This window comes from Muscardinus avellanarius, assembly GCF_963383645.1.
Source record: "Muscardinus avellanarius genome assembly, chromosome: 6".
In the NCBI taxonomy this organism is placed as follows: Eukaryota; Metazoa; Chordata; class Mammalia; order Rodentia; family Gliridae; genus Muscardinus; species Muscardinus avellanarius.
The window spans coordinates 18,786,586-18,811,380 of record NC_137791.1 but is presented as its reverse complement, the minus strand read 5'-3'; the positions used below and the strand labels follow the sequence as shown (position 1 = coordinate 18,811,380).

At 40.6% G+C, this 24,795-nt stretch overlaps 1 protein-coding gene across 1 annotated transcript in view; it reads left to right on the top strand.

Annotated features, from left to right (window-relative positions):
• Positions 1-24,795, top strand: part of TTC29 (tetratricopeptide repeat domain 29) — a gene marked incomplete at both ends in the record, with an annotated part of 125,811 nt that overhangs the window by 90,853 nt on the left and 10,163 nt on the right. The window contains 2 exons of the mRNA XM_080697152.1: positions 15,490-15,581; positions 23,885-24,008. Coding sequence (XP_080553278.1) covers positions 15,490-15,581; positions 23,885-24,008 — 216 coding nt within the window. The remainder of the gene's footprint in view (positions 1-15,489; positions 15,582-23,884; positions 24,009-24,795) is intronic.

Genomic DNA, 24,795 nt, shown 5'->3' with positions numbered 1-24,795 from the left:
GGAATAAAGTGCACTGTTTGTTTTTCTATTATTAAAGAAAACTTTGCCTCCCTCTCACGCTCCTTTTCAGTAAATTTGCTTGTAAGCAGCACGTATTTCAGGGCTGGTTCCCATCTTGAGAAATTTTTCTGGCTTCACGATTTTGCATCTTTTGGGCTTTATCTGAAAATAACCTTCAGATGGCACAAGCGATTTTCACAGATTTTTTTTCTCCTTTTTGCTACATAGGGGTGGGGGGAGTACCCACAGGCCACAATATTAAATGGAATATCGATGTCTGTCCTCGGCGGGAGGGTCTGGGCACCGAAGCGTCCCCTGTATCATCCACTTCAGCTCAGCTTGTCCAAGCTGCACAGACTGACAGCCAGGGAGACGAGCAGAGATGCTTTGCGTGAGGAACGCTATTCAGACATCTGGCTCCCGGCGCCAGCATGCAAGGGCGGTCCTGAACCGCTCGTGCATCTGTACTTACTCAGGTCCCGGGTCCTGTCCAGGGCTCACTCGTCGTCTTCCTCTCCACCTTGGCCTGTCTTCGCCTTCTTTTGTACCTCGGCAACCTCCCCATTACTCCACAAGCCGCCTCCATCTGCTAATGTGTCCGTGTGGCCCCTCTGCCACACGCACGGCTGGCTGCAGGATTCTTGGGATGAAGAGCCCCGCGGTCCTCCCGGCTTCTGCCTGAGCACTGTCTCCGCCTGTCACCGCGCAGCGCTCTGCGCCACACTGGCTTGTTTTGTCAATAACCATTTATTTGTTGCTGGAATCGTGGCAGCCATTACATCTGACCTCCCTGTTTCATCAATTATGGATAGATTATTGGATGTGAACATCTGCAGAAGCTTGCTGTTGAACTCACCTCCTGGCTGGGATTAGATAAAATACTAAACTGTTGTTTATTGTCAGGCCAAAACTCTACTGGGGAGCCAGGGAATTCCAAGAGAAGCAGAGCCCCATCAGAAGGACCAAAAATCGTTTTGTGTCGCCACAGCTTCCCCTAAGGTTCCAGCATTTATTATTTACACTTATTACGAGTTGTTATAACCTACTTGATAAAAGCTCTTGGCAGCGCCCCATTGCCAGTCATTGTCACTCTGTCGGGATGAAAATGGCTCATAAATTGCATTCTTGTCTCTTCCATCACCGCGCAAGGGTAATAGACGAAGCTTCCCCAGTGCGGAAGCGTTCAGACAGAGCCTTTCCTACCATGTTTTATTTTAAAGAAACGTGTTCACACTGCCTGCTAGGAAGGCATGACAACGTGGATCTAAATTAGAGTTTACTGAGTTTACCAGGATAATGGCCTGTGGCGCAAAGGGTATCACGTCGTGCGCACAGGAAACGCTCACAATGTTTTCTCAGGGCTTTCTCATGGATTTCTGAGAAAAGGAAACCAGAATGAAATGGTATTGAATCTTGCCTTCAATGAGAAAGAAATCTAGTAAGAGGGATTATGGATAGATGATGGCTTTCCCACCAGGGGAGAGACAAATCTTCTCTTGATAACTAATGGTTCATGCAGAAATATAGAAATAGTCATAGCATTAGTGCTTATTAAGCCCTGCTAGTCACAAATGCAGAACATACCCAGAGCCTTTTCTATGAGTCCAAAGGCAAATATTTAGACCAAGTGGGGAAAGGCACGTACATGGTTACTGGGGCGTGGAGGGGGAGGGGTATTGAGGAACTCAGCCTGTCACCAAGCCAGGGACTTTCCACGGGCACCTCTCTGCCTCATTTGTTACCTATGAAGAAAGAAACTGTATTTGTCTCTCATTACCCTAGAGTAAACGGAAGAGGAAGAGCCGGGCGTGGTGGCACACGCTTGTAATCCCAGCGCTTGGGAGGCTGAGACAGGAGGATCACCGCAAGTTCAAAGCCAGCTTCAGTGACTTAGTGAGGTTCTCAACAACTTAGTGAGACCCTGTTTCCAAATGAAGTATAAAATAGGTCTAGGAGTATAGCCCAGAGGTAGAGAAGCCCCTGGGTTCTGCCCCCAGTACCACAATAAATAAATAAATAAATAAATAAATAAGGAAGAAAACATTTATTCCATCCACAGATGGGAAGAACCATTCTACAAGATACCACGACTATTGTAACATAGTTCCAGTCTGACTGTCCCATGACCACTTGTGCTCGTGATGGGGGAAACTTTTACTTGTTTAATAATATAAGTAGAAAGAATAAGTTTAGATAGGGGGTTTTATGTCATTTTGAAATTGCACTTTATCTCTCCCTCTAGGAATCAAGCTTCTTTGCAGATACTTAAACTTTCAAGTACTGGCTGGAAGCTAAACATTTTCATTCACTTTCCATTTATCACAGTGCCTTTTTTATTGATAAAGCAAATTTAGTACACGTGCAGCTCATTATAGCTACGTTAATGTTTCTACAGGAATTTTACTACCAGTACCTTCTGAGGGCTCTACTGTCTTCATTCAAAAATAATCAAGGATAGCCGGGCGTGGCGGCGCACACTTGTAATCCTCAGCATTCGGGAGGCTGAGATCGGAGGATCGCAGTTCGCAGACAACCTCAGCTACTTAGTGAGGCCCTCTGCAGCTTAGTGAGACCCTGTTTCAAAATAAAGAATAAAAAATAGGGCTGGGGTTGTAGCTTAGAGGTCAAATGCCCCTGGGTTCAATTCCCAAACCCACACACAAAAAAAGAAAAATAATAATCAAGGATAACATGGGACTATGCCATAGAGGCATTAGGGAGAGTGAAACAGATATGGTCTCTATCTCATGGCATTTGCAAAGAGACTCAGATATGTATCAGTAGATAACTTAGCAATGTTATAAGTGCCCTAATTAAACAAAGACATAGAGTGGTGTGTACTCTGTGCACACAAGTGTGTGTCCAAGTCCTGGAAGAGCCAGGAGTGAGGCAGACAAGAGAACTGCAGCCTCAGGAGTCCAGAGGCAGAGGGAGCCGAGCGCATTCCCAGCAGTGGGAGATCAGTGGGGCCGGAGCGAGGTGCCCAGAGCCCTGCACTTTCCAGCAAGTATGAACACTGACATGTCTGCCCGGGCCAAGTGACTCACAACATAATCTCGGTTGAATTAGACTTAACTGGCACTTGGTTAGGTTCAGTTTACCAACATATTTAGTTCCTACGTAAGGGAGAACTGATATTATTAATGATGTCCTCATAGGTAGAGAGAGAATCATTTGCCATTTGTTACATTCACTTTTCTTTTTTAAGGAGGCAGGGGGTACTGGGGACTGAACTCAGAGGCATTCTACCTCTGAGCTATACCCCCAGCCCTTTATATTCATTATTTTGAAACAGTTTTGCTAGGTTGCTGGGAGTCTGCTAAGTTACTAAGGCTGGTCTCGATCCTGCGATCCTCCTGTCTCAGCCTCCCAAGCACTGGGTTACAGGCCTGGGCCGCCATGCCCATCTCACTTCACTTTCCATCCTCATGGAAACATGACCAAGTGGAACTGGAGATTTCTTAGCCTTAAAAATGCACACAAAACCCACCCATTCTGATAGTGAACTTGCCTCTGTCTGCTGGCCTCATTCTCTCGCTGTAGAAAGAATCTACCTGTATTGTTTTTCATGAATGACACGGAGGGGGAAAGGCCCAAAGTGTTCTACTTGCCACTTAAGTTCTGCTTTATCTCTTGGTACTTCTCAGTTTGATTCCTTACACTGAAGAAAGAGATTCATTCAGATTATGCCAAGTAAGGAAGATGAGTGTGAGACGCCCGTGGCAGGGGCACACCTTAATCCTAGTTACCGCCTCGCCCCAAGGAGCGGGGAGCTGGCCCCACCAGGACTGAACAGGTCCTTGGGAACCGGAAGAGCTCAGGCAAAGAAGGGGCTGGGTTTTCCTAGTGCCCCCTCTGCAGCCGTGGTCAGTTGCTTCACTCCACTGACAAGACCGGGTTCTTCTCTTGTTCATTCAACCTTAAACACCTTCTTACCTCTGCCCTTGCTAATAGCACAACTGGTCTGAATTTCCTAGAAAGACATGATTGAATCAACTCATCACTATACTCTTCCGATGAGCAGAACTCTCTATATCAGGCCACCTCATAGATTGCTGGACTGACCACAGATTGATACGCCCCCACCCCTTTTGATCAAGGGCCTCTAAGCAAAATGTAAAGTAATGCCTCAGCTGGTCATGGTGACACACACTTGTAATCCCAGTATTTGGGAGGCTGAGACAGGAGGATTGCAGGTTCAGAGCCAGCCTCAGCTATTCATGCCCTTTGCAACTTAAGGAGAATCTGTTTCAAAATAAAGAATAAAAAATAGGGCTGGGGCTGTATCTCAGAGGTAGAATGCCCCTGGGTTTGATCCCCCATACTGCAAAAATTAATTAATTAATTAACTAGTTAATTTAAAAAATAAAGTAAAGCCTCCAGTGGATTTCCTCAGCTGGAGGTTAAGGACGGGGAAATTGTTCTTCCCGTGAGCAGTAAATATATCTCAAGCTATGATTGGGCTACACAGGGTAAATGTTTCCATGCTTTCTGATTCACAGTATAGAAAGTCATAATCAAGAATCAGAATAAAGATTTTTTGGAAATGTGTCTCTCATTAACCAGAACTATATAGAGAACTATAATGATCAATTTTGGAAATGACAGTTTTGAACAGTGTGTTCCAATTTACCACTGAGGGGCACTTTTCTTTCTAGCAGTATATGGAATTTTGTCTCATTATTTTGAGGTTTGAGAATTGTTTATATGTTGGACATGGAGAAAGAGAATTTAGGTAAAAAGAGATTCTTAGAAATTTCCTGAGCTACGTCTCTCTCCTTATAGCTGTTGAAAATGCAATGTAAACTCCTAGAATGTGTAAGATTAATTAGCAATTCTAATTCAGGTTATCACATGTAAGGGTAACTTTGTTTTCACTGCATTATTAATAATTTCTGACCAAAACAAAAATCTGCTGCTTTTGAAAAATATTGATCGTTGCATTAATTGCTACTTCATATTAACCAAGTAGTGTAAATTCAGCTCTCCTCTCTTCCAATATAGGAACATTAAAAAAAAAAAAGGAAGTTCTTTGAGCCGGGCGTGGTGACACACGCTTGCAATGGCAACATTTGGGAGGATCGGGGTTCGCGGACAGCCTCAGCTACTACTTAGTGAGGCCCTTTGCAGGTCAGTGAGACCCTGTTTCAAAATAAAGAATAAAAAATAAGGCTGGGGGTGTAGCTCAGATGTAGAATGCCTGTGGGTTCCATCCTCAGTACCACAAAAAAAGCAGTTCTTTAAATATATGAAAGGCTCCTAAAATGAGAAGAAAATATGAAAGCATAATTTCAATTGAATTGAAATGATTCAGTGTGTGTGTGTATGTGTGTGTGTGTGTGTGTGTACGTGTGTGTGTACATGTGTGTTACTGGGTATTAAACTCAGAGATATTCTACCTCTAAGCTACTCCCCAGCCCTATTCTATTTTTTTTTATTTTGAAACAGTCTTGCTAAGTCGTTGAGGCTGGCAGTAAACCTCTGGTCTCAGCTTCATCATTTTGTTTCTTTAAAAAAAAAAGTTAAAGAAAGAAAATAATGAATCAGGGATTCTAAAGTGAATATTAAAAACAATTAGGACATATCTTGAACTACTAAATATATCAATATATTTAGTATATATTATAATATATACATACTATTTATAGTATATACTATACACAATTTGGATATATATAGTGGATATATATATATATATATATCCAAATTGTGTTTTTGGAAGGGAGAATTCTAGGCTATTTGATCCATCCCCACCTTCTTCCAGACTTGGAACCCGAAGCACAAAGTAACCAAGTGACTTGTCTGCTGCCACACAGCGTGCTGGCTGCAGATGAGAAACCAGAATTCACTTAACGCTCAGTCCTTCCTGCCCTGGACCCTGAGCCTCTGCTTCTTGTGTTGGGCATTATCAGCAGTCACTGGGCAGCAGATGGTCTCAGTGGTGGCTAATGAACTTCAGAGAGAAGGGATACATACGCCGAATGGTCAATATTAATCGTAAGGGTAGGCTACTCCCCATTTAGGATGATAGTTTCAACATATCACAGGATACGCGTGTACATAATTGTTTACAAAGTCACACATTTAAATGCCCTCGTCACTCATTCCAGATGACATATTTGTTTCAGAGAATCACTGCCCGTATGGCAGGGCAGACTCTGTGCCTTTCGGGAAGTGTCTAGGAGCCCTAAGGGATGTGAGACCAGTTTTGCTGACCCCCATTTCCCACCAGTGCCGATTGCTGGCTCTGGCGAAACACCCCTGGGTGCGGTTGCTGCCCAGTCTGGTCCTCAGCCTGCTACTGCGGAGCTTGTCAGAAATCATTAGCCACTGATTTCTTTGACTAATGTTGCAGTTGATTGCCTGAATCATGTTCAGACACTGTAAATGAGGCAGAAACATCCTTTCTGCTCACCAACTGTGAAATGGCTAAAGGGGGCTGGATTGCCAGAAATCAGAATAAATGTATCTCCAATAAGATTTGACAATGATTTCAAGCTCAAGATGGCAAACTTGATTTTTTTATTCCTATGTTTCTTATTACTCAAATATAAATCTTTATCATTGTCCCCTTTTTCTTCAAAGTAATGGACTGTATTGAGAGAAGGGCTGAACTTTTGTTCTAAAATGGCCTGATTTGGGGTTTGTGTAGGGGATGTATAACAAAATGTTAGCTGTGTTGCCTTTTTATGGTGTGCAGAGAGGAAAGAGGTAAAAAATAAATATGCTCCCTAGGCAAGAAACCCATAACTCCTCATTTACAGACAAATTGTTGGATGCCCTATATGGCTTTATAGACAGTGTTTGGTCTAGCTGGGTTTATGTAGACTCTCCTAGTATTCATAGATGTGTGGACCGAACTAGAAATAAAGTTTCATATGTGGCTAAACTACAGAAGTGGGTTTATTCTCACACATTTCAGAACCTCCCACATGACTTTATAAGTTTGGGGTAGTTAGGGGGGGAAACAGGCATCTTTCAATATTGAAAGGACCATCACGCAAAGATGGATGGATTTATCTTGTTTGCCCCACAAAAATACAATCTTGGCTAGCAGGTGGGAGTTACAGATTGTACCTCAGCTTAACCAATCGTTTTTCCATGTAGCTCTCCAGTGATTGAGTGGCCAGCCTCATGGGGGAATAGTTTCCAATCATGAAAATTGTTCAAGCAGAGGCTAAATCAGGGCTTTTTGACAGTGGTGCTACTCCTGTCTCATGTGGGAGAAAACGTAGTTTGTGGTGTGCATTGTAAGGGTGTTTAAGGCCATCCCCAACTTTGACCTGTTATAAGCCAGTAGATCCTTCACCATGATAACAACCTAAAACATCTCCAGACATTGCCAAATATTCTCAGGAAGGGGCAAAAAATAGCCCTTTTTAAAAACTATTAGGTTAAAAAAGAACTAGGAAAATTAAGCAGTTGTTTCGTGCAAACCCCTTACTAGGAACTTTTGAATGCCACACCATACTGGAACTTTCTAACATCCCTTCCTGATAGCTTTATTAATTTCTATTTTATACCCAAGGAGATAGTTTCAGAGAAATTAAATTACTTGACACATGCCACTCTGCTTAGTAGTAGATCTGCCACCTCCTATGATATTTGGAGAAATTTTGAACCCCCCAGAGGTAGATTTGGTAATTTTCCCCTAAGACTCCTCCAAAGCCTATTCTAAGCCTGTTCTAAACCCTCAGAGTAGAAGTCCCTACTGGTTCAAATACTAAATCGATTAAGGGAGAAAACAGGGGTGTGAGTGGGAAAAATGTAGATTGAAAATACACACACAAAAAAAACACAAAGTAAAAGAAGGGTCAGAGTTCCTGGGTCTTTCTGTAAAGTTACAAAATTCCCATTTCAAATGGGCTACATTCTAGGGCATATTTCATGTGGTGGTTTCTATGGGTTATCTTCCCACAGCAACAGTTGGATTTTGGGTCATCAGCGAGAACCAGAGACCCATTTGCACCTTGTGCCCTCCCCCTTCCCGCCTGTGTGATCTGGTGGCTTTAGCTGGAGCTTCTGCATGCTCAGTGACAGGCCAGGAGGAGAAAGAACCCAATTCTTATCGTTCCTTTAAAATGCAGATTGAGTTTCTCTTCTCATATGAAGGTTCTCCTGGCCGTATTTTCCTCACAGTTCTTACAAGGATCTGAAATTCACTCATTTATTTCATTGCCAATGGTCTCCCCATCCCCTAAATACGACACAGGGCTTTGCGGTACCTGGTGCTATGTCCTTAGCACCCAGAACCAGGCTTGGCCTCAGGAGGACACTTAGCAATGACTCCATGTCTTTGGACTAAATTTTCAGTGCTTTATACAGAGTTATAGAACTATATAGTGCCAATGACTAGAAATCTCATCACTTTAGATAATAAGTTCTTTAAGAAGAGAGAGAAAATTTTATCTAGCTGTTGTGAGAGGTCACTGTGTACAATACATTGGTTCTCAAGTTTAGACATTATGGGGGGAGTGATAAAAAAGGAATGAAAATTACTTGTTGTTAGTTGCCTTTACAAATATCTCACGCGGCACATCCCGTTCTCCCTGTCTCCAACTCTGTGTGCTGCTATGACAAGGAACCTATGGAAAAGCATGTCGAGCTCTAGAAAACCTGAAGGTATCGAAATAGATGAAGGAAGGAAGGAAGGACAGTACTTATGAGAGCATATCAAAGTTTGAATTTCAAGATAAAGCTGACCTTTCCTTTCCAACAACAATCGCATTCTTTCTTTGCAATCAAAATGGCAACTTGCACTTGGAAAGTTTCTTACTTAATATTATCAATTAAAATGGATTGCTTGGTCCACATTACTAGAATAGTCTTCTCAACCTTTGTGTCCCATGACCCTGCCACATACAATATGAGTTATTTCCCTGTGTTCAATCGCATTAAATACCACTGAGAAGAGATGATTGATCTTTTCTTTTTAACTGCAACTTGATCTAGCAGAGTCAATGATCTCTTAGTCGTTCCTATCCAAGTATGAATGTGGTTAATTAACTGCTGTTCTATCATTTAACTGAGGACATTTTCTTGGAAGAAATACACATACCCAAGCCAAAGGAAGTATACCAAAAATTATCAAATATCTCGGGATTTTTCCCAAGGGGGCGGGGGAGGAGAGATCAAATCTTTGTAATGATGGGACTTTTCTGTACATGATTGTGGTGTCACTTACACGAATGTGTTTATGAGATAAAATGCACACACATATGCACACAAATGCATGTGAAACTGGTGGAATCTGGATAAGGTCAGGGCATTGCATCAATTTCAATTTCTGGTTGTCACATTGCACTGTAATTATGTAAGAAGTCATCACTGGAGGAAACGGGGTGAATGGTAGATAAGATCTCTATTATTTCTACAATTGCACATGACTCTACAATTATCTTTAAAGGTTTTTTTTTTAACCTATGAGCTGGAACGGTGTATTCTCAGAATAACTGGCTGGGCAGAGAAATTTTTCATCTAAGTTGGAAACATTAGGCCTGGAATGACACTCATCATAGTGATTTAGACTGAGTTTTAAGCCGGGCGTGGTGGCACGCACTTGTAATCCCAGCATTTGGGAGGTGGAGACTGGAGGATCGCGGTTCACAGACAGCCTCAGCTATTTAGCGAGGCTCTTTGCAACTCAGTGAGACCCTGTTTCAAAAAAAAAGAATAAAAAACAGAGCTGGGGATGTAGCTCAGAGGTAGAATGTCCCTGTACCTCAAAAAAAAAAAATTAATTTTAATTGTGAAAGTGGACTTTAGGAACTAGATTGCTGGAATTTGCTTCAGTTTTTAATGCTGCCTAAAATGAAGAAGAGAGAGGACAGGAATTGCAACAGGTTTTAAATTAGAAAATAAAAGAAGGCAGGAAAAGAGAGTACGGAACACTTTTGTTCCAAGACACTTTGATAACCAGTAGTCTTAAGCATTGAAGTAAAAGAAAACAATTAGGTGGTTGATATTATTAGGCCTAATAATGTCTGTCTGTCCCCTAAAGGTGCCAAAGATCCGGCACAAAATATGTTCTGAAGCATTTTTAAATTCAGACACATATGTGGGGACAAGGAGATAGACAGATAGATAGATATAGATATAGATGTAGATTTTTTTTTTGGCGGTACTGGCAATTGAACCCAGGGGCATTCTACCTTCAGGCTACACCCCTAGCCCTATTTTTTATTTTTTATTTTGAAATAGGGTCTCACTAAGTTGTGGAGAGCCTCACTAAGTAAGTAGCTGAGGCTGACCTCCAACCTGTGATCCTTCCTGTCTCAGCCTCCCAAGTACTGGGATTATAAACATGCTTTAAAGATATATGAGTTTTCAATCCATCAAAGCATCTGGACATTCTTTATTCTCTTGACTTAAATTCAGTGTTCATTTAAAGGCTATTGTAGTTAAAGGAATCAATGAACTTTAAAATCTGATTGCGTGGCAAACAATTCTTCCAAGAATTTGTAGCACATTGCCAGCATTATTCTTTTGCCCGCACTCATCTTTGTACAGTAAGTATTGTACTTGCTTTATTTTCAGGCAACCAGTAGTAATTATCTCATTTTAAGAGCTTGCATCTTATTAGGAAATATATTTCTAAGTGTACCAATTTCATGTCGGTGAGAAGACAGTCTGTTATCTCTAAAGTCTAGTGAAATAGTTTTCAAAGCGTCATCTCCGCCATTCACGGAAATTATTGGAACATTTGGTTCACATGGTCACACAGCTCTCAATGTTCATTAGACGCGTGAACCGACTTTTGATTTTATTTTATTTTTTGTGGTACTGGGGGTGGAACCCAGAGGCTTTCTACCTCCGGCTATACTCCCAGACCTTTTTAATATTTTATTTGGAAACAGGGTCTCACTAATTTGCTGAGAGCCTCACTAAGTAGCTGAGGCTGGCTTCGAACTCATGCGATCCTCCTGTCTCAGCCTCCCAAGCGTGGGGATTACAAGCGTGCGCCACCACGCCTGGCTGAACCGACTTTTTCAACTCTGGTGACTATATTATTATTCACAATTCCGTGTCCATTGAAATCTACAGAGATTATTTGAAACTAGTGTTTTCCTCTATCGTTTGACAGAAGTTCATTTATGTTCATTGCTTATACACTTCAAAATGTATGAGCTTTCTTTTTTACCCTCTTATTGGTGTATTGTAACTATCATAGTGAGCTTCGAAGTGACACAAAAAACACTTGTGTAAGTTTTCGATCCATCAAAATAGTTTGCACCTGGGGTTCTTTATTCAAATCTCTTTTTGATTTGCAGTGATACATTTCAGCCATCCAGACTGGAGATTTTCTTCCAGCATATTGCAGTACACAGGGGTATTCAATCAAGCGTAGTGAATCCATCTGATTCTTACACTATATTTTTTCACTTGAAGTATTTCTTGTAAAAATGATCCCATTCTTTGCCTTATTTACCTGATTTGAGTTGATCAATACTTAGTAATTTTGGGATTATACCTTACCGACTTTTAAAAGAAGGTAAGATATCTTACTCTAAAATCAGAGTAAGATGATTTATCTTCTGCACAATTCAGAATCTCGTGTTATTTTTCCACTTATATTTACAGAGATTTTTCTTTTTATTTTAATGAGATTGTCTTGCTCTTTTTTTAAATTAATCGTTTTTATTGGTGCATTGTAGTCACACATCTTAATGGGATACAAGATGGTAGAGACATACATGCACACATCACTCATTTAGCCCTTCCCCAATTCCCACCCCATTCCCTCCCCCTCCCTCCTTCTCATGTTTGGCTTAGTGATTGACTTCTGTATGTTTGTGAATGTACATCACGTACCTTAGGGAATTTCCCTCTTCCCCCTTCCCTTCCCTCTCGGTTAGGTCACCTTATTTGCTCATCTATGGTTTCTCCTCCTTCATTTAGAGTTGCTCTTATGACCTCTTTTCTCCCTAGCTTCTGCGTATTAGGGAGAGCATCCGATTTTGACTTGTTGTGACTGACTAATCTCACTTAGCATAATGTTACTCTCTTCGGTTTGAACAGCATGCCTCACCGGGATTTCACCCTGTACACTCCTTCAGAGTTATTCCACCTGTGTGTATCTTCTCAGGCTCGCATACCTGAAAAGCACAGGACCTTCCTTTAATTCAGATCAGCTCCTCTCTGAGATCCCCAAAGTGAATTTTATATAACTGACTTTTACCCCTTTTGTCCAGTAATGAACCATATTCCTCCAACTGCCTGCTTATTTCCTGATTTTGGTCAATTGTTTCAGGAAATATTCACATATTCTCAAGCCACAAATATAATGAGATGATCTTTATTCAGAAGAGGGAAACTCTCTCCAGGGATTGTCTACTAACGGCTGGTGAACACGTCCCAAAGAGTGCTTATCCTAAATCAGGATTACGTGGCACTAGATATGGTCTCATGGTGGCCACCCTGTAAGTCTCAGAGATAGCCTTTCTTTTTTTACTTATGAGGTGGCCATAAGTTAAAAAGAGATTTTTCTGGCCCCCCCCCGGGGGGGGGGGAACATGTTGGCTATAAAAGAGCTGAGACTTGAATTCCAATCTTCTTATTCTAAGGTTTAGTATTCATCCCAGTAGACCACATCGGTCTCTATGAGAAAACAACCATAGAACGCAGTTTCAGACCCAGGAATAAAGGCCTACCTGTGCTGTTTTTGCCCCTGCTGCTCCCCAGAAACGAGCCACTCTAACACGGAATAGAAGCCATCAACACCTGGGCGCCTACCCTTTTATCCATGGGCTGGGGCGTCCCATCTCTCAGATGGAATTTGAGGCTTCTGAATGTCGCCCTACGCTTTCACGATGGCCAGGAGAGAGCTGCCCTGCGAGCAAGCAGAAACTCTGGAGAAACCTGTTTTCAGTTATTGCTAATTTATAGTGTATGGTGAGCTGGAAATTGAGGGGTGCGATACGATCTCATCTATGTACGGTTTCCTGGGTCTAACATGATGCCTGGGACCCCGTAACAGTATCTGCTGAAAATACAAACTATTTTGGGTGAAAGATATAATACTATTTGATCTTTACTTTTAATTTCTATGTCATCTAAGAACATATCAACAACAAAAAAGGACAGGAGAAAATCTCTTCCTAAAGATTCTGATACTTGGAGTCAATAAGGTTTATTTATTTATTTATTTATTTAATTTATTTTTGTGGTACTGAGGATGGAACCCAGGGACATTCTACCTCTGAGTGACACTCTCAGCCCTAATTTTTTATTCTTTATTTTTGAAACAGGGTCTCACTGAGTTGCAAGGGGCTTCACTAAGTAGCTGAGGCTGTCCACCAACCGCGATCCTCTGGTCTTTGCCTCCCAAATATTACAATTACAAGCATGTGCCACCATGCTTGTAATCTGCCACCACGCTGGCCCTATAAGGTCTCTTTTAAATTCACAAAACTCAGGGGGTTCAGCCCCTACCTCAGAAAAGTCTATGTTATGTCAGGTGTCAGGTTAAATAGTAATTATCAGCTGTGTGAGACAGATTAAGAAAAAATATTCTCAAGTCTCTTAAAGGCTTTGCTAAAGGGTCAAAAATGCCAGGTGTGTGGGGGCACATACCTGTAATTCCAATACCTGGGAGACTGAGACAGGAGAATCACAGGTTCAAATCCAGCCTCAGCTTTTTTCTTTTCTATTTTTCCCCCTTTTCATGGCCAGAAGGAGAAAAAAAATACATAGAACAAATCTTTTCTTCCTTCTTCTTTTATTGTTACTTGACCAGACCTATCACACACACACATGAGGACACAGAAAGACCTTATTTCAATAAAAAATAAAAAGGGCTGAGGGATTCTCATCTTAGAGATAAAAAGGCCCTGGGTTTAACCCCTGGCGCATAATAATAATAATAATAATAATAATAATAATAATAATAATTTAAAATGACTAAAAATAAGAATTGATGTTAATAGTAACATATTGTAAATTTTGAATTTGCTAAAATAATATATTTTTAATTCTTACCATTAAAAATGACAGGCTGGAGAGGTAATGGGTATGTCCATTACTTTGAGTTTTTCTATAAAGTATATGTACATCAGAACTTCACATTGTGTCCTTCACATTGTGTCACAGGTAAACACAATTGTTATTTGTCTAGTCAAACTAAGTAAAATCTCAAAGCTTCCAAACAATCAAAATCAAGAATCATATCCCTGAGTTAACAGGTCTCCGTGAGTAAGTTTTAGCAACAGCAAAGGACCAGCAGTCATTGATAAATAACATGAAACTCAAACTTTCTGAGGTATCACAACGGTTTCATGAAATTGCTTCCCAAATATGAACTCTTAAGAGGCAAAGATGACAGCCGGGCGGGCGTGGTGGCGCACGCTTGTAATCCCTGTATTTGGAAGGCTAGAACCCGAGGATCAGAGTTCGCGGACAGCCTCAGCTACTTAGTGAGGCCCTCTGCAACTCAGTGAGACGCTGTTTCAAAATAAAGAATAAAAAAATGGGGCTGGGGGTGTATCTCAGAGGTAGAATGCCCCTGGGTTCCATCCCCAGTACCTCAAAAAAACAAAAAAGTAAAGATGGATAGCAATCCAGTCTTAATACTTAAACCTGCAAGGCTAACTCAGACACAGTAACACACAGAGGGTATTTATGCAAACCTCCCCCGCCGCATACATATACTGACTCCCTCTCTCAGATGCCATCAAATGACTTTCACTAATTCTTTCTTAGAAAAATGTGCAAAAAGGATTTCCATAGAGGTCTTTGGAGAATTCCTGTGTCTTCATGTGTGTAATAGATCGGGTCAAGTAACAATAAAGGAAGAAGGAAGAAAAGATTTTGTTCCGTGTATTTTTTTTTCTCCTTCTGGCCATGAAAAGGGGGAAAAATGGAAAAGTAAAAATTATACCACACAGATGACGTCAGTGTTAAATTAAGATCATACGTTTGACTGTGGCAGCTGTAATCTTTTGATTTTCGAAGAGATTGTTGGTAATGAAGTACATTTGTAAGAAATATTTTTAGTGTATACTCTATGCATGTACACACTGTGAGATATGCCTGTAATAAAATGATAGATCTAGAAATGGCTTGTCACCTAAATTCATGCTTTTCAAATAGCTATTTATAGAAAGAAAAGTGATATTTAAGCTACCACGGTAGAATATTCTAATCTGCCTTATATTACCTTAGGTAATAGTCCCATCTTTTAAAATAATGTTGTAAACCAGTCAATTATTTATTCACACCTAAAGTTATATAAATTAGAAGATTTGGGGTGGTGCAGGAAAATAATTATGTCTGCAAAAGTAAGACCTCACTGTCATGGCTTAAAGACATCGCCACGAAACAAGTTATACTATAGATAAAAATAAACCAAGCCAACATGAATTTTTAATAAACAAAAACATTTTTATAGAGACATTAAAGCGGCCATTAATTTTCATCTTTACTCTTATGAAAGGAAACATCAGTGGATCTGGTTGGCACTGTATGTTCAATACGTATTTCTCTTCCCGATAGGTCCTTAACGCTTACAGTAAAATCTCCACAGACCTGGACGATGATGTGGGCCTGGGGAGAGCCTACGAGGCGATTGCCAAGGTCCTGCAGAGGTAAGCGACCGCATCCTCGTCTCGCTGTCACTGGGAAGTCACTGGACTGTGAAAGACTTAAATTGTTTGAGGTCTGTCGCTTTCCATTACTGCCTGCTTAAATTTTAAGCAGTGCCCTTAAGTGACCCTTTCATCCTAAGTTATTTTAAACCAATGTGGTATTTAAAAAGATGCATCTAACCCCTTCCTGGTCTATTCCCTCCCTCCCGCGAATTGTTTTCTTTTCCATTTTCAGTAAGTTTTGAGATGACCTTGCGTGAAAGAGGTGGGGGGAATCAGGTCAGCTCTCACAGGTTAGGAAGGCAGAGAGCACAGCTCTGCGCATACGCTTCAGTGGCCGTGGCTCGCTGTGAACTTTCCAGAGCTCTTCCTGAAGGGAAGATGCCATCTACGCTTGAACCGTGCCTCTTCCATTAAGACAGCCCTCCTCCTTGGAGCTGATCTGGATAAGAAGCTGGATGCAGAGCCAATATTCCCAATATTTCATTGAAAACAAAGTGTAATAAAAGAGTGCACGGGCAACTTTCGGTGCATAGTTTTCCAAGGGAAAACATATGGTCTGCCCTTCACTGGCCAGATTGTGACCAGTGTGCCGTCCCTTTCACTGTAGACTTCATTATGAGTTAAGCTGGATAGAGGAACAACAAGGAAAGTTAGTAAAGTTAAGGCTTTGGTTTTCAGTACGTTAATTTATACCCAACACATAGCTGCTTTTTCTTTTTTTTTGGTGGTACTGGGGATGGAATCCCTTCTACCTCCAGGCTAACTTTCCCAGACCTATTTTATATTTTATTTGGAAACAGAGTCTCTTAAGCCAGCAAGGCTAGCTTCTAATCTGCACGATCCTCCTGTCTCTGCCTCCCAAGCGTGGGGATTACAAGCCTGCGCCACCATGCCTGGCTTAGCTTTTTAATAGTAGTATAATAGAAGATTTTTATTAACTTCTCATTTCTTTCCATTTGTATTTCATTGCAAACATAAACTGGGAAACTGGGTAATGTTTTGTTATTGTTGCTGTAGCACTGGGGATTGAACCCCAAGGCATTCTACTTCTGAATGATAACCCCAGCTATTTTTTTCTTTTTTCTTTTCTTTTCTTTTCTTTTTTTTTTTTTTTTTTTTTTTTTTTTTTTGCGGTACTGGGGTGGAACCCAGGGGCATTCTACCTCCAAGATACACCCCCAGCCCTATTTTTTATTCTTTATTTTGAAACAGGGTCTCACTGAGTTGCAAAGGGCCTCACTAAGTAGCTGAGGCTTTCTGTGAACCGCAATCCTCCTGACTCAGCCTCCCTCCTGAATGCTGGGATTACAAGCGTGTGCCACCACATCTGGATACCCCCAGCTTTTTTAATATTTTTATTTTTTTCCCTTTGGAAACAGGGTCTCACCAGGTTGCTGAGAGTCTTACTAGGCTGATGAGGCTTATCCTCACACCTGTGATCCTCCTGTCTCAGCCTCCCATCTACTGGGATTACAGACATGCTCAACCATCCCGGGCTTAGTGTAGAGTTTTAAAAGGCAGACTTGTCCTTTGGAAGGCATTTAGTTTCTAAATGACTGGTGAACTGGAAATGGAATCATTACCTGAGTACCATTGCTGATAGAGTCATCACTGCTTGAAGTACCAACACCAGTGACACAGAGGCTGCCCCACAAAGTACCAAATGAAACACAGTCATCACTGGATAAATGGTCTAAAAACACGGGCTTCTTTTAGAGTATGGATATTTACTGGAGAAAGACAGGGCCAGACATGGGGAAGGAAGACACGTGGGTTGTGAATGCTATGTTCCCTCCCGATGAAGATTGGTGACTAGTCTCTAGACAGCCAACCATCTATCACTTAAAAGTTTTATTTTCCAAAGAACAGTCAAAAAGATGTTTGAATACAAAGAAGAGATCTGTAATTATTCAATTTAATGTATATTTGGAACAAATCAACTCTATGCCCTTTTGTCTAGTTCATTTGATTATTAAATTACTGGTCCCTGCTATTACCACTGCCCCCAAATCAGAAGAAAATGATTGGATCTCTTGTCTTGCTTTGTAGTAAGAAAACTAGCCTAGGCCTGTATGATTATATAAGTGTATTCTTTAACTTGTTTCAATAATCTATCTCTGAGCTGTACCCCTAACCCTATTTTATTTTTTATTTTGAAACTGAGTTTTGCTAAGTTGCCGAGGCTGGCCTCAAACCAGCACTTAGCCTCCCAAGTGCTGGGATTACAGGCGTGGGCCACCACACCCAGCTTGATAATTTTTACAAAATGACATTTTTATTGTGTCCTAACATAACTAATGAGAAAAAAAAAACTCCAGGGGAAAATATTTTATTTTATAAACATTTGCCGAACTGAGCACTTACTGAGGTGCAGGACAAATAGAGAATGCCCCTTGGGTTGCTAATGGTCTTTATAATAGTGTTTCAAATATCTAGAGACATGAAGTTGGCTTCAAATGTCTCTCGCCTGTTTACTTTGTGACTCATCTGGAATATTTTACTCTGTACCCCACAATGTGAATTCCTGGTCTCAACTGTCAAAAATCTAAGGGAAAAGTGGAGCAGTTATCTGGTAGACTCTGGAAACCGCAATCTTATGTTTTTATTTGGCTGCGTTTAGAAGTGGGGAAGGATACAGAAGTATTGGGTCAGTCAGGAAGTCCAGCGTGTTTCTGGTAGGAATGGGGATGATTCTGTTCCAATACCCTAGCAGTCTGCCAACTTGCCTTAGGGCAAATGTCGAGCTGAGCAAGAAGATGTATCCTCATTTCACTTTTATGTCGAATGCAACTCATTCCACCTTATAAGAATTCCCTTCTACTAAAGGACATAAGGATATCGATGATTTATATGACAGCCGTGGATTCTGAGTTTTATGGTGGAGACTTCTCCTGAGGTCAGAGGGGAAAGTTACAGGGTCACAAGCTTTCCAATTCAAATCTGCCATTTCGCAGCCCTCATAATCAAAGAAGGGCACTGGGGAATGTCAGCCTGGCAGAGTCTTTCAACAGCTGTGCAAAATAATTCAAGAGTATGTGCCCTTAACAGGCAAATGTTTCAAAACCAAAAAAATTCTACACAGGTAGACAACAACACCCTGGATATCTGAGAAACCCAACTAAATCAAGTCTACTAGATAGCAAAATCCTTTCAGATCAATTTGGTGGTCATTTTAGAAAATGTTGATTCAAGGGTTTGATATGCTTCAATAAACACGCATGCACACACACGGGGAACGAGTGTGTGTGTGTGTGTGTGTGTGTGTGTGTGTGTGTGTGTTAGCCCTTTCATAGTCCTAAACTGTCCTTCTCGGGCTAGTTGCAGTGCTGAGTAATGGAGCACAGCCAAAATAGAGGAAATTGTGGTGGTAGCAGCTGAGAAATAAATCAAGTTGGGTATGAAGCTTAGCGTCGCCTCTAAATCTTCTTTCCCTAACCTGCGCAATTGCGCCAGTTTCACTAATGGCTGCCCCATCTCTATAAACATATTTTATCTCTTTAAAGGAAATGGAGGAGGAGAGTCGTGTCTAGCCTAAGTGTGTGTCTGCGGCCATCAGCTGAGTGTTGCAGGGAGGGGAGGAAGCTCTAAGGCTGGGAGCTTCTACAGCAGTTATGAGAATTTATACGAAGCCCTCCACTGAAAAACACACTACATTCTCTCAACACTGAGGACCTGGTGATGGAGAGTTGGCCATTTGGTGACGCCAGACCCAGACCTGGCATCAGTCATTGGGGGGAAGGTTCTAATAAGCAGCAAGTTTTGCTAATTTTGCTATTTCATCTGAATAACACTAAGCCAAAGTTTTGGGCAGCAGAGTGGATGATAATAATTTATAATGCCTTTCCTCCATTATTTGGGTCACTATTGAAACAAAATGGACGTGCTAAAAACGTTCTTATATCATGACTGTAGAAGCCAGAATTACTCCGGGCATGGTGGCATATGCCTGTAATCCCAGTGCTTGGGAGGCTGAGACAGGAGGATTGCAGGTTAAAAGACAGCCTCAGCAACTTAGTGATACCTCTCAGCAACCTAGCCAAGACCCTGTTTTAGAATAAAAAATAAGATAGGGCTGGGGGTGTAGCTCAGAAGTAGAACGCCCCTGAGTTCAATCCCCAGTACAAAAAAAAAAACACACCAGAATTATGGTCTATAAAACAATATAAATTTAGTTGAGAAATTGCCATACAAATATTATTACTGTTTATATAGAATTGAATAATATAGAAAGGCAATTTGAGTAAATACAAAAGAAGGGAAACCCTCAATTTTCCTTATGGAACATGGGAAGAATATATATATTCATATGTATATGAATATATATATGCATATATATTGAACATATATATGTATATATGTTCCTTATGGAACATGGGAGAATATATATATATGTATATATATGTGTGTGTGTGTGTTTGTATATATGTATATATATGTGTGTATATATATATATATATGTACAATGTTATATGTATATATACTTAATTACTGAGGGAACTCATTTACTAAAATATCACAACTCTTCAACATAATCAAGATGACTATTAAAAGGAGTCTAGAAAAAAAAACACACAAAATGTATTCCAGACAAATCGGTCTCATCTCTGGGTTTATTCCATACCAACTGCAAATTTTCTTGTGATCTCAAGTTAAATTGCTTCCTAGAAAACTTTCCATGATGGAGATCTCTTTAAATCAATCAGCACAAAGTTTCAAGTGTGAAAATTACCTTCCCATTATAACTGAAAATTAATTTCTTCTTGCTTGAGAGGCACGACACGCCCTAGTAATTTTCATATATTCTTTAAAATGGCACATCCAGGCTTCGATGTGAAATCTCCTAAAAAATTGCCCCCTCCCCCCAGAACACATGAAAACATTTCTATTAATTCCTGGGATGAAGAATGGCTTTTTACATTTTCTCCTGCTGCTGAGGCCATTCGCCTTATTACTTTCATCTGTGGCCCGCAAACTTGGTGGCACAATCAACAAACCCCTTAGTGGCTGTTTTCATCTCGGCTCTATTTGATTTCTTCTCTCTGAGTAAATGATTAAGTTTTCATGCCTTGGTTCAACCAAAATCTATGTTCACTCAACCACATCCTTTATTGATTACTTCTACTGCAAACAGTAGGCCAAGTGTGATATACATAATTGGACAGTTGTCAAGGGACGTGGGTGTTAACGGTCCTGTTTTCCCAGTTGGAAGCTGGAATCACCTTGATACACAAATATTCTGCGCTGTTTCATTCTCATCCTTTGGACCGAGGAGTCCTGTTCCTCAGAATATATGTTCTTAACTCTCCAAGGCCTGGTTGAATGAATTCGATGATTATACCATATAATATGCTGTTCAAGTTGCACCTGTGCACTGCGTATAGAAAACTGGAATTAATATTTGTCTAACATTCTAACCTTGTCCTTGAACTTACACGAATCACCGGTAGCCTTTCTAGAGGAAAATATTTGATTTTTTATCTATCAAAGAGAGACTAGCTCCTAAATCTACTACTTAAGTTTTACACTTGGAAGCCCTTTAACCGACATATATTGTTTACATTTCAGTTGCTAGGTGGACATCTTTGCTAGTTACAGAGCTGTACATTCATCAAAGGAAGCATTTAATTTATAATAGAAAGACTTTTTTTTGGTGGTACTGGGGTTCCTGGAAACCCTTCTACCTCCGGGCTACACTCCCAGTACCTATTTTTATACTTTCTTATTTGGAAACAGGGTCTCTTAAGCCAGCAAGGGGCTTCGAACCTGCTCGATCCTCCTGTCTCTGCCTCCCAAGCACGGGGATCACAAGCGTGCGCCACCATGCCCGGCTCAGGTAATTATAGATGTTGCAAAGGTCACCCAGCAATATTTTTATTTGTACTATTCTGTATTTCTCATTCACTGAAGCTGGTTTTCTGCCATTGGTGCTTGTGTATGCTTTAACTATTCTTGGCAGGCCCAATCTCATCCAAAGTGGACTTCCATCACAAATAGATCAACTTTTAGGGACATAGTCATAAACAGGCTTCAGGGAGTCTTTTCCAACTCAATAATAATATTACATTTCCCCCTAAGTTTTTAAATGAATAGACCCCCCCCAAAAAAAACCCTCCACTTTTTTTTTTCTTTCCTCTTGAATAATATAGTCCAGGAAAGAGCTTAAACTGTTTATTTTTTTTCCTGTGGTACTTGGAACTGATCCCAGGGATATTCTATCTCTGAGCTTTTTATTTTGAAACAGTCTAAGTTGTTGAGGGTCTTCTTAAGTTGCCGAGGCTGGCCTCGAACCTATGATTCTTTTGTCTCAGCCTTCCAAGTGCTGGGATTATAGTGAGCCATGGTGCCTGGACTTGAAAATGTAACAAATTTGAATACATTCTTAGCCCATTTTCATTTTTAACCCATTTTACCCAGTATTTATTAATTTATGTCTTTTATTTTATTGACTAATATTTTTACATCTGAGCTTTCTCTACACCTTTTACTTATTCCACAAAACAAACAAATGTTTAAACTTAAATAATTAGTGGACTTTCTATATGTTACCCTCTGCTTGAATTTGAAAATTTCCTCAAACATTTACAGTTTTTAAACCTGATTTATGACTACCTGTGGAAGAAGAGTCAATTGGGCATGAGAAGGTGAGGATAGTTTTTTTTTGTTGTTTGTTTGGATTTTGCGGTATTAGGGATGGAACCCAGGGGCGTTCTACCTCCAAGCGACGTAGCTCTATCTTTTTTTTATTGTTATTCTTTATTTTTTTAAACAGAGCCTCACTGAGTTGCAAAGGGCCTAAGTAGTAGCTGAGGCTGTCCTCGAACCGCATTCCTCCTGTCTCAGCCTCCTAAATGTTGGGATTACAAGCGTGCGCCACCATGCCCCGCAGGATCACATTATTAAAAAAGAGTATTCGCATCTTCAGGAAGTCTGAAATTTTATCTTATTTCTGATATATAGAACATTCTTTTACCAATAAGAAAGGAAGAAAAACGTGTACTTGTTAATACCTGGTACTCGAATAAACAATTAATGTGATTTCTTTGATCCTGCCCTCTAAAAAGTAGACATTAGGACTTTATGTGTCTGTCCACAGAGGATTCACTAAAATTGTAATATTTAGTCCATGCATGGGGAAAGGTTTTCACAAAGTAATGCTTAGCTAAATTGAATTTTCTTCTCAGCTCCTGGCAGACAATATCAAGCAGAAAACTATGGCTATGACAGATGCTTATTTAACTGAGAGATAATATTAACAATAGCTGCCACTTATTGAATCCCTACTGTGTGCCCGGCTACACATTTACACAAATTTTTATCGCATGGTAATTTGAGGTCATTATGAAATCAGGAAACAGAAATTTTCTTCAGTTTCATAAGTTTAATATGACCAAAGTTAATCATATAAGGGGCCAAGCTAGGATTCACACCTAAATCTTTCTAATATCCACCACAGCTGTGGTTTTAAAGTAATCAACCTAGTTTTGCAAACATAACACATTTATCTATGAAAATAGATCTTATTGTGCAACTCTTAGGAGATTATGCAAGTCGATAGCCCTAACTGTGCTGCTCCCTGTTTCAAATAAACGCCGTTAAAATTCTTTCTGGCATTTTCCTGTGACATAGTCATTTGAGTAGCCCCAATGGTACCACATTGCCATTTGACATATAAGTTTGGACTTGAGACTCTGCCGAAAGACTTTGGGTTCACATTTAGAAAACACAGAGAAGGGGGAATAAAGGAAGGAAAAATGAAAGGAAGAAGGATGGGAAGAGAAAAAAATTCCATTTCAGGGACCCAATTTCCTCATTTGCTTATGAATGCTTTGCAACACTATTTATAACAGAGTCCCCTAAAGAAGCATCCCTCCAAAACACTATCACTGTATCCTGAGATGTTATCCCCAAAGATAACCACTTGCTGGGATCTCTCTGCCTGTGCACTCTGAGAAGATCCGGGAAATTGGCAGGGTGGCGCTGAAGTGGGGAAAGTCAGGGTCAGAAACAGAGAAGGGCCAGACACCTGATGTAGGAGTTAGGTCACGCCATAGTGGTCTGAGGCTGCCCATGTTAAGCGCGAGGAGGAGAGGAAGGAGGGCAGGGCCCTGGGAAGAGCCAACCTTGGGTGGGCAGCCTTCAATGTCAGCGAGAGATGCAAGAGAGGATGGCGCCTGGTTGGTAGTGCTGGACGCTGGGCAAGGGAAAACACTGTATTTTCTACAATAAAGACACAAGAGATCATCTCTGTGTGACACTGAGAGAGATGATATTCTAATGGCTTCCAATTGTATTTATTGTAGCCAAGGAGAGATGACAGAAGCAATTAAACACTTGCAAAAAGTTGTGAACATCACAAGAAATAATTTCCAGAGCCTAGATGTCGTGAGAGCGAGTACAATGCTTGGGGACATCTATAATAAAAAAGTGAGTATGTGCACTTCTTGTTTATAGAGATATTTACAGAGCTGTTGTTTCCTTTTGATTTTTTGTTTGTTTTGTTTGGGTGCTGGAAATTGAACCCAGGGGCTTTCTACCTCCCAGCTATTCCCCCATCCATCCCTTTTTTTTTTTTTTTCAAATAGAGTCTTGCTAAATTGCTGAGGCTGGCCTCAAACTTGCAATCTTCCTGTCTCAGACTCCTAAGTACTGGGAGCCCAGCTCAGAGTCAAAAGTACAAAAAATGCAAAGTATTTTACCCTCCCACCAAACAACACCCCAAACACAGGCTTTCAGTCTAACATGAACGCCAAGAATCAGCCTGTGTTTTTCTAACTGCAGAAAGATAAGGAAAAGAAGACAATAAACTGCTCTGAGGGGTAGTGTTTTTTTCACTGGCATTTCCTTAACATTTTTGCGAAGAGTTTTTATTTCACCAGTCTGACTTTTATATTTGTTGTTGTTGTTGTTCTGCACTGAAGATGGATCCCAGGGACATTCTACCTCCAAGCTACACTCTCAGCCTATTTGTATTCTTTATTTGAAACAGAGTCTTACTAAGTCACTAAGTAGTTGAGGCTGGCCACGAACCTGCGATCATTCTGTCTCAGCCTCCCAAGTACTAGGATTACAGCATGCATCACCATGTCTGGCTGATTTTTTAAGAGAAAAAATTAGAAGAAGAATAGTTTAGTATCTAAAGGCTAGGGTCATGGTAAAATATCCAAAGGCTGTGTTAACTACCAAAAGTTTATTCCTATTTCTCCTTATCTGT